This window comes from Orbicella faveolata, unplaced genomic scaffold, assembly GCF_042242905.1.
Source record: "Orbicella faveolata isolate gen_17 unplaced genomic scaffold, um_ofav_v1 contig_13, whole genome shotgun sequence".
Lineage (NCBI taxonomy): Eukaryota > Metazoa > Cnidaria > Anthozoa > Scleractinia > Merulinidae > Orbicella > Orbicella faveolata.
In genome coordinates this window covers 23602879-23613781 of record NW_028301540.1, presented here as the reverse complement: position 1 = coordinate 23613781, position 10903 = coordinate 23602879, and the positions used below count along the sequence as shown (strand labels likewise).

The following is a 10903-nucleotide window of genomic DNA, read 5'->3' as shown; positions in this document are numbered from 1 at the left end:
CGTATACATGTCTTTTTCTTTTTAGCACTTTCTAAATTTAAAAAATACTTGCTATTCTTTTCGCCCTCTTCATACCAACTCACCCGAGATCTTATGATTGCTCCTTGTGTTATATAATCATAATGGCGTTCGTATTCTGATTTGAGAACTTCTAAATCGCAGAGATTTTCAGCACTTGGGTGTTCGTCACATTTTCGCTGACACTCTTTTAGTCTAATTTCCAAATTTACCAGCTCTGACCTTCTCTCTTTTGCTTTCTTCTTACTATAACCAATCGTTTCATAGCGTATTTTATATTTTAAATAATCCCAGGTAACCCGCGGGTCTTCGATTTCTCTACTTTCGTCTACCCATTCACCGATTTTGTTTCTAATTAGGTCTACATATTCTTTATCTTCTGACAAACTTGCATTGAATTTCCAAAAAGACGGTCCATAGGTTGAGTTCTCTATACCATTAATGTACAACGTAATGGCGGAATGGTCAGATCTAATAGCAGGGATAATATCGACCTTATCAACCTCTTCCTGTATATTATTTGATATCAACCAATAATCTAACCGCCGTTGAATCATTGGAGTTTTCTGGTTGGTAAGAAGATGCCTACTGACAGTTAAACGCAAAGCTGAAAATGTTACATACGCTGATTTTTAGTTATTGCAAACTTCAAACGAAGTTTGCAGACCCAATTCCAATAATCATAACTTATATATGACTTATAGGTATTATCCTTGAATGGTTTCCATCGCAACAATTGTCAAATTATACATAATATAAGAAAGTGTATTATCATTTGTCTCACGATGTAGTCACTTGGGATGTAGATCGCGACGTTTCGACTGCTTACTGCTAGTCTTCAGGTGATAAGGTCGACTGATTGCACGGTATCATTTATATTACAAAGGTCGACTGTGATTGGTGCATTTCGATCCTCCTATTGTTCCATTGTTCCGGCGAGGAGATGTTCCCTCAGCAGTCCGTTGTTGTACCGTTCTCCTATTGTGTATTTTGATCGTGGACATCCACGCATCAGGAATGTCAATTCCACTATCCCTGTTGATTTTATTAGGGTGAAGTCTTATGTGAATAGCTTCCTTGACCATACGTGTGTACCAGTGGGGGGCGATCAATAAACTTGACCTTATTCCAGATAGGATAGTGGCCGGTTTCGTGGGCGTGTTCAGAAACGGCGGAGGTCTGGGTACGGGGGAGTCATATATCCCTGTCGTGCTCTTTGATCCTCTCTTGCATGGGCCTCCCTGTTTCCCCGATGTAGACTTTGCTGCACTCACAGGGAATCCTGTAGACAACACCATCCTGTTTAGCCGGGTTGACGGTGTCCATTGGTCGCAGTAAGTGTGACCGAAGTGTCGGGTCCGACTTAAAGACGGTGCGAATGCCTTGTTGTTCTAGGCAGCGGCTGAGAGACTCCGAAACCTCTTGGACATAAGGTAAAACATCGGGGAAACAGGGAGACGAAAAGCAATGGTTAGGGCATCTACTAGCGTTGTTCTTGGCGGAATCTCGAGGCGATCGGATCCTTTAGGGCGAATTTATGGTTGGATTCCTTTGGTCGATCTGCTGGACTCCGTCACTCGAGTGCCCTACCTTGTCTCTCTTTATAGGGAGAGGGATACAGAGACGCTGAAACCCACTTAAATCGCTCTGAAACCCCTCCAAACGCCATTAAAAAAAAACTAATAAATAATAATAATAATAATAATAATAATAATAATAATAATAATAATAAAACAGTCATACAAATAACAGGACAGGTAAGTCGATTTTATTACGTTTTCCCCTCTTATTTTGAACTATTTTGTAGGATCGTTATATTCCCACATAGACTCTAATAATAACGCAGATACGCAATGTCATGTTGACGCTTCCCAAAGGAGCTTGGGCTATCTGTGATATTCGGGGACAAAAGCATTATCGCAACCCAGGAGACGTGTAGTTTCGTGTAGCTTCGAAGAAGCTTACGTCGAGTTCCCCTCTCGTTGGGACTTCTGATTTCTGATTTCACCATACCCATATTCTGATTTCACTATACCCAGATTTCGGACAGTTGCTCATGGCAAACAAAGCCTGACTTGTTTAGGTTCTGTCATTTGGTCCAAACTCGACAAATCTATTCGATCTTCTGAATCATTGCATACTTTTAAAAAGCGCATCAAATTGGTTGATTTCACTAGCCTGCTGGACAGTATTTGTAGCGACTGCTCTTTATGTAAAAACTAACACTTGATCTTACTGCATATATCATTGTTTGCTTTATATATATTTTAAAACACTTACATACGTACATGTATTTCATATTTTATTAATCATTAGATAAGTAATCGTAGTTAGGTGTCCCCAATTAGTATACATTTTATGCTAGCGACTTCGACACGTTAACAAAGTTCTCATCTTATCTTATCTTAAATGCTACAATTGTGGAAAGTTAGATTGAGAGAGAACTGTCAAATACTTATCAAACAAATGCCAAACGAATGTCAAATAATCTTTACCAAGTAACAAATGTCAAATACCAAATGCTGAACAACTGCAAAAGAACAAAAACAGCTCTGCACTACATATGTATTCTTCAGCTTAATTTGAATGAAAACAAAATAAAGGTTAGTGAGTGAGTTAAAAGTGAAATGAGCTGACTAAGAGCAAGCCTTGTGCCTTTAGCAGTGTTACAGACTGACAATTCACCCCAAACAAAAACAATCTTGTTTCAGAATGTTAGATCTCTCCAACCCCACATAGATGATGTGCGAAGTGATTACAACATTCAAGAAACTGATGTCAACATTTTTGTTGAATGAAAACTTTGCTTGTCAAATAGAGATGATGCATATCAGCTTCGTGAATTTGCTCTTTACAGAAATGACTTTAGTCAGTCTTAGGTAAGAACTTGCTATCGAACTGCTGTGTACATTACGAATGATTTGAATAAATTGTACTAAAATTCCATTCAGATGTAACTTGAATAATTTGGAAATTACTCTTATGGTTTTAAGCTAACCAATTCCAAATATTCATGTCATTGGACATTGGTATCTATTGTTCGAAAACTAAAGTAACAATTTCACAGTTAACTGATGCTTTTACTCATCTTCACAGCTCAGTATATATAGAACCTACAATTCCAACTGCGCTGCTTGGGGATTTCAATATTAATCTAATGCAGGTAAATACAGAACAAAAAGGTCTAACAAAATACCTTACAATGGTTCCAGTTGATTAACCAGTATACTACTGACTACACAGACAGATCATGTACCACAATGTGTACAATCAGCAGGTACACTTAAGTCCTACGTACTACAGTGATCAATCCATATATGTAGGAATATTTGTTAGAAAAAATTCATTAGGTGTATCATATGAGATCACTATAATTAATTAAGCTGAATATGAAATTTTACATACCAAATAAATATCTAAATGTATCAAGCAACTATTTGAATCACATGTAGAAAACAGTCGTCAGAACATTTATTAGCAGAAACAATGAATGGTTTGAATTTCCTATGCTTTTCATGTTCCTAAATTCCTAGTCCTCATAGAGATTCAAAATTACATGTAACTCTGCCAGATTTGTAGATGTTGTACATAAGGATAATTTTTTCAGGTTAAAGAAATTATTTTAGCTCCAATGTTTCTTAAAGCAAAGCATGCCATTTATAACTGGCATTTTCTTTCTTAAACCCTTTTCAGAAAAGCAAGAAATATCACTCGGACACCAATTCAGGTAAGTACAGCTGTAGCTTATTTTTGTTGGGGCTGGTTGGCGGGGAGGGAGGGGAAAGGGCAGCAAATTAAATACATACATGTATAATTTTTTCTGCATTCATTTTATACCCTTTTAAAATATGTGACTATTATCTTTATTTCGTATTGCAGGTGAAGTTGTACTATTGTGCATATGTAAATAACAGATGAACACTGCAGTAACAACTACAACATAATATGCAAGTGACAGTAAGCAGATGTTAATATTAACAACACCACAACTGATGCTATTTTTTCGGTTTCCGTAATCAAGTAAAGAGTGGCGTGCGGCATGGGTGTGTGTTGTCTGGCTTCATCTTTGTATTGATCATGGACTGGGGCACGCGGCGCACAAATGATAGGAGACGCGGCTTGAGAAGGAAATTCACATCAGTCCTAGAAGACCTGGACTATGCTGATGATGTTACTCTAATCTCAAGCAGATATGCTGATCGCCAGGAGAAGACCGATAGGCTAGCAGCCACCGCCGGCATTGTTGGGCTTAAGATCAACCCGCGCAAAACAAAGACGCTTAGGATGAACCACAGATGCACGGACTACATCAGGATAGAAGTAGAGGAGGTGGAAGATGTGGAATCCTTCGTGTACCTAGGTTCAGTACTTGACAAACTTGGCGGCGCAGAAGCAGACATCAAGTGGCGACTAGCACTAGCGAGAACTGCATTCACAGACTTCAGATTATCTGGAGGTCAGGGAGATTCAGCCAGAAGACCAAGTTGCGCATCTTGATCTCGAACGTCGTGTCCGTGCTGTTGTATGGAGCCGAAATGTGGAGGGTGACAGCAACTGATCTCAACAAACTGGATGTGTTTCACCGCACATGCCTTAGGAGAGTGCTGAGGAGATTCTGGCCCAACCATTTGAGCAACAAAGGGCTGTACGAAACCACAGGGAGTACGCCGGTGTCAGTCCTTATACGAGTGAGAAGATGGCGATGGTTAGGGCATGGATTGAGGAAAAGTCCTGACAACATCTCGAGGACTGCATTGACGTGGGCACCTGAAGGTAAGAGGAGGAGAGGTCGACCGAGAGAGACGTGGAGAAGGACCGTGGAGAGGGAACGGAACAAGGTCGGATGGCATACATGGGGAGCTGCTGCTGCATCGGCCTTAAACCGGGATGGGTGGCGTGATCTTCTGGCCGGCCTAAAGAGTCCTCATCAGCCAGATGAGGATGAGGAGGTGAGGAGGAACTGATGCTATACGTATTGAATACTCCTGCTTACAAAGGGAATAAGATACTTTCAACACTTGTGTCAGCTGCCACTTGAGCTTTTGAAACTCATTCTTTGCGAAAGACATCGGTTACAAGCATATATTTAAAACTGCACGTATAATTACAGAGTCGGTAACACTTTTGAACTTCATGTAGGTTTCTTAACGTCAAGAATGTCAACAAGTGAAATCCACCTGAACTCACTACATGTGTCAAAACTCAGAAATGATTTACAGTGGAATACAGAAATACAAATTCAACTTAAAATTAGTAGCTCCACATCATGTTCATATACATGAACATATACATGTAGAGTAACATCAGTCTATATATTGGGACCACAATTAAATGAAACTATTACAGCCCATCAGTAAGGAACAAAAATGTGTTAATCTGTCTCTAATAATATTAAATACAAATCTGCAATGTTTATTTGAAGTATAAGCTATCCTAACTGTTCCAGCTTATACCTGTTGAATTTCATTCAATTCTTAATATGGCTGTTATCATGGTGTACTTCTACTACATGTGTGTCCTGCTGCCGTGAAGATTATGCTATGGCTGGTTTGCAGTGTCACGCCATCAAAAATAAAAATCATAACTAGGGACCGTTCATTTTTTATGAGGGAGGGGGGGCTGGTGGGATTTGGGAAGCACCATTTAAAAATCGCATGACCCCCCCTCAGCTTACCAATTTTTTCATATGGCCCCCCCCCCTTATAGCGGTAATTTTTTGGGATGACCCCCCCCAAAAAAAAAAATTGAACAAACAATATTTAGATTTCAACTTTTTTAATATTTCTCTATTATCCCCCTACTTCACGTTATTGTGCTCACTATGAAGACAAAATTAGAATCCTTATACTACAGGGAGCTGTTGTTTAAAAAAACAAATCAAAAGAAAGAGAAGTCAATTTCGGATCTCCTAGTTATGGCTCGCCCTGAGCGTGTGGCATTTGGCCTCTCATTGGCATCTTCCTCATCTGAATTGATGAATGCAAGAATGACGTCACTTGAGTCATCTTCTCCCCCAGAGTCAATGGCATCACTGTCATACTCATCATTGTCACTTCCATCCGTTTCACTGCTGTCAGCACTTGCCCTGTTGTCATTTTGTGTCAATATCCTGGCATTTCTCAGTGTTGGTTGGCCAGCTCTGAGAGGACTCTTCTGCTGCAAGCATGAATGTCTTACAATTGCCTTTACTTTCTCACTCTTGCTGCGTTTCAAATGCTGCTTCAGCCCGTGGTGGTTCAAGTACTTGTTTAGTTCTGGAACACGGAGCTTTTTAAGCTTGGTTAGATCTTCGCACAACTCAGTACAAGGATAATCCTCCTGTGATTTATCCTTTGCGTCCCTACTTAACTTTGCCTTTTCTCCTGCTCTCTTTTTCCTTTTTAATTCCAGCACTTCAAGATGCTGAAGATAATCCACCACAAACTTTGATTTGACAATAAACTTATCTGCAAATAGAGCAACGCTCTCTGGGTCAGATAAAACCAGCCTGCCACTTCCATGCTCTTTCTTCGCTTGGACCCTTAGCTGCCAGTCATCTGGATCACGCCCTTCTTTTGGGGTCTTCTGGTAGGAGAGGTAGTGGTATTCCGGTAGGCAGGAATGGCCAGGAACTGGTTTAGGGTATCTTTCTATGGGTGGTCCAGTCCATTCACAACAAAGAGAACAAATTTCTCCTTCCTTTTCTTGACAGGACAACTTTAGAAACTCCCTGTAGTTCTCCCCCTCCTCATAGTGCTCATTCATAAACTTCTCAATCTTACGGAAGTAACAGTGGCCTGGAACAGAGTCTTTCCTTGCTCCTGCATTGTGATACTGAACCAAGTACAAAGTGTTGTGAGAAAACTGGAAATCTGTTGATGTGTTGTGTGAAACACATTGTTACATTTAATTTACAGATGTCTTTATTTGGAAAGTTTTTCCCTCTACTCTAATGACAGGCATGTATAAATGTTGCCCTGTGCAGGTAGAACAAAAAGCTATGAGTGTTCTCAAATCTTGCAAATAGTGGATTACTTTTTATAAATTTTAGCATACTTGTTATGGTTTAAATTTATCTATGGTTTAAAATTTCTTAATTTTCAATGTCTCAAGTTCATTGTCATGATTCAGAACAAAGAGAAATGGAAATCCAATTGGTTTGAAAATTTTAGCCAAAACTAAATTTAAACCATAACATACCCATGAAGGGCTTTTCCAATCGGGAAAAGAGTGCATTACTACATGAGCATCATGAAAGAGGCTCATTCCAAAATGCGCAATAATGGCGAAAGCGACGAGTCGTTTAAGAAAAGGTTTACAGCTGAACGATCCAGGCAGTTTGACATCTTACAAGCAAAAGAAGCAATCTTTCTAAGTGCGGAAGGCTGTTCAGAAAGGGCGAGTGAGTTTTCCATGCCAGGGTACCAGTTGAAGCCCAGTGATGGACGAAAACTGAACTTCTCCATCAAAGAGCACAGAGCAATGGTGGAAAAGTTGAATGTCATATTGAAAGATGTAAAGGAACACGATTCCACACTCTTTCAGTCCAATTGGCTTGCTTTGAAGTAGGGCGAAGAATTTGCCCACAGTTTTAATGTAAAACAGGTTAAACGTATAGAAGCTAAGTTGACGAAGGTCACGCAGGACGTGGAAGCACTAGAAAATAAGAAGAGCAATTATAACAGCATATTCAAGGGCATACTCAAACAGCACATCAACAAAAGGAGAAGGAAAAAAGAAAACCGCAGAAAGTCAAATGAAAGAAAGAGGAAGCGGACTGAAAACAACGTCCAACGAGTTTATGGAATCTGTGTTGGAAACCTGCTAGGAAATGAATTCCAAAATGCCTTGTGTACCCTCCTAGAACGGCCGTCCCGGAATAGTGTATTAAAGTTGTGGATGTTGCCACGTCGTTATTTAGAAGAGATGGCCCATACATCGCACAGCTCTTGGAAGGGAATTATTTCACCAATGCTGCAAGCAGCAGAATCACCACAAACCTTGAGCAGGAAGTCAGAGATTATGTTTACACCTTCATGTACCCTGAAGAGTACACTCTGACGGAAAGCATTGCTGCTTCTTGCAGCATTGGTGAAAGAGACTCCCATAGCAGCACAAGCGGCAACGAAAAACTCGACGACAGCGAAGATGAAGATGAGTGCCAGTGAAAGTTGCATTCGAAAATAAGTGTTAAATACTTCTTTTCAGTAGCTACAAATGCTTTTTGTCGCCAAACGTTTTTTTAAAGCAGAAGGAGAGTTTGTAATAAATTTGTATCCTGCCTTCTATGTTTATTCTATAGCAATTTTTTTGATATTCAAACATTACGCCATTTTAAAGTTTTACTGAAATATTTCACATGACCCCCCCTTTTTCCCTTGTTTTTTTGGGATGGCCCCCCCTCGAAAGCCATTTTTTTTCGCATGGCCCCCCCCCAATTCCCACCAGCCCCCCCCCTACCTTATAAAAAATGAACGGTCCCCTATTCAATAAATTAAGTCAAGAAGCTGGGATATGAAAGATGATTGATATACAAATAACCTCGCCAAGATTTAGGTCTGTGCAGTTTTTCATTCTCCCGTTATTCAGAGAAGTGTTTCACTCAAATTTATAGAGCTTTGTATGAAGTCGCCATGTTTGTGCCCCTCGGAGGGACACAAACATGGCGGCCGTAAAGTAACAGAAACATCTGTCATCGAGTTTTGCAATTGAAACAAAAAATTATTACTCTAGAGCTCCGAAACATTGAAATTAACACTTTTTATAGAGCAGCAACTGTTTAATTGGCAAAAACTTGAGCAATAACTCATCTTTTTGACCACTCGAGAGCCTTATTGGGCCGCCATTTTAATGCCACGCATCGCATAAACTTGGAAATTCAAACGTACCCTATTTCAAAATGAGGAACCCTGTCGAGCTTAAACGCTACAAAACATCAAGTAATTAGAGAGTCTTACATCTGATGAAACTAAAACTTCACAAGGATTGGTAATTTCTTATTTTGGAAAATGATGACGTCACATGAAAAGCGGCAATTTGTAAGTTAATACAAAATATATATTCTGCATGCATAGGAGACTGTGGGCTAGAATGTCTACTCTAATCTTCTATGTGCCTCATTATGGCAGTCAGTATTTCAGTGGACTTAATAAGAAAGAAACTCTTCCTATCAAAAGCGGTGTTCATCTTGATTTTTGTTGTTGTGCTCTGTTGAAATCTATTTCAAATATGTAATATATAATGATTTATTATAGAATGATTTTACCAAAGAACGAATTCAGCCACATAAAGGGTTTCAATAAGCAACCATATTAATTTAAACATCAGAACCTATGCATCACATGTCACCAATAGATGTTTATTTTCCTGTTTTTCTCTGCAGTACCAAGAAGAACTCTACAATGATCAATTCCTCTTCTCTTTTTATTCAACTGCCTTTCTACATTAATCTAATAGGCCATTTCCGAGTTGCCTTTTGTCTCTGTTTCAAAACGAGTCTAAGTGCGAAACAATTTATATGACTTCCGTCTACAGGTTCATTTTCATGCAAATCAAACCCAGTTTCGAAACTGAGGCACAAAGGAGGAGGATTTGATTATTCTTTGGATTCAAAATGAATTTTCTTTACAGTTGCAACTTATGTCTGGATCATGAGGGGACGCAAATGACTTCTACTGTAAGTATCTCTTCCCGCCGAGATTTTTGGTTTGCGGTTGTGGAAAACGTTACAATCTGTCGCATGCGGTTTCACTCATGTGTCATCTCACTTACGGTCGGCATCTGGAAAACGTTGTCTTATTTCACCTAAGCATTCTTTCTTGTGACAGCGCAACGTCACCTCGTGAAGCGAGTTCACCGCGAAGATGGCGCCAAGGGAGAGCTTTTATCTCTTCAACCAACCTACCCTTACCCAACGTGTTTGATAAGTCCGATGCAGTATTTTAAGAAAAGCGCGGTGGAAATTCGATCATTTTGCCTTGCCGACAGCTCCTGTTATCGTGGCAAATTGAGCAAAGCATGCTCTGGATCTGGAGTTTGGTTTGCTGGCCGTTTTCTTAAGCCAATATCCTGATATTAAAGAGCGCACTTCAAAAGGATGAAAAACTTGGTCGCTTGAATAATTTCTCGAACGGCCTGGATTGAAGTTGCTCACCATTCGAAAAGGACGTGGTCAAGAACGGTGGTAAGTCTACCGACAATGTTACTTGAGTCTAGCTGATTTATCCCGAGGGGAATTAATAACTTCCATTTTTAAATGGGCCCTTTCAATGGCAATGGTCGTTCCAGCCTGACTAGTGCTGCCTTTATGCTTTGAGAGATCAATCTCAGTTTATTTTCCCGCTTGAATTTAATTTTTGTCATTAGGGAATCTGGGTGGATTTTGCTGGAGTAGGGTCAGGGTCAGCTAACGTACACCGGTATGTTCTTTTGATTGAAATGTCTGGACTGTATTATGGACCACAATATCAGTCATTTTGGAAATTGGACTAGTCCCGTGATGAAAATAATAATCCTGGCTGATTCCTAGCCTCCTGCGCAGATGCTCTTTGGGCTCATCACGCAATCGTCTGCCCTCTGATATTACGTGATGAGCTCAAATGCGTCTGCTTACGAGGCTAACTGACTCCCTGAACAGTTTGAATTTTGCAACATGAACCAAGTGATTTAGACGGACCTCTCGCAACTTAATTTTGCTGACTGCTTGCTCAAGACTTAAAACAAAGTAGTTTGTCGACAACTAGAAATTTCAGGCATTTTCTTGTCAGTTCAATTTCAGGTCAGTCCAGTTTGGATTGTTGAAATATATTTCATTTAGAGTGTCCTAACGTTTTAAGAAAATTTCCAGGAAGAGTAATAGTCAGTCATTTTCAACCACAGCTTATCAATAATGACAGAGATGATGATG

General features: G+C 39.8%; 2 protein-coding genes and 1 pseudogene across 2 annotated transcripts; 2 read left to right on the top strand and 1 right to left on the bottom strand.

Annotated features, from left to right (window-relative positions):
• Positions 1-802: 802 nt before the first annotated feature.
• On the bottom strand, positions 803-1687 carry LOC149115693 (uncharacterized; annotated as a pseudogene).
• Positions 1688-4095: 2408 nt separating this feature from the next.
• On the top strand, positions 4096-4515 carry LOC149115692 (uncharacterized). The gene has a single exon (XM_089285713.1). The coding sequence runs from the start codon at positions 4096-4098 to the stop codon at positions 4513-4515; it is 420 nt and encodes a 139-aa protein (XP_089141839.1).
• Positions 4516-4553: 38 nt separating this feature from the next.
• Positions 4554-4982, top strand: LOC149115691 (uncharacterized). Its single transcript, XM_089285712.1, has one exon. It carries the CDS (start codon positions 4554-4556, stop codon positions 4980-4982), a length of 429 nt encoding a protein of 142 aa, XP_089141838.1.
• Positions 4983-10903: the final 5921 nt, after the last annotated feature.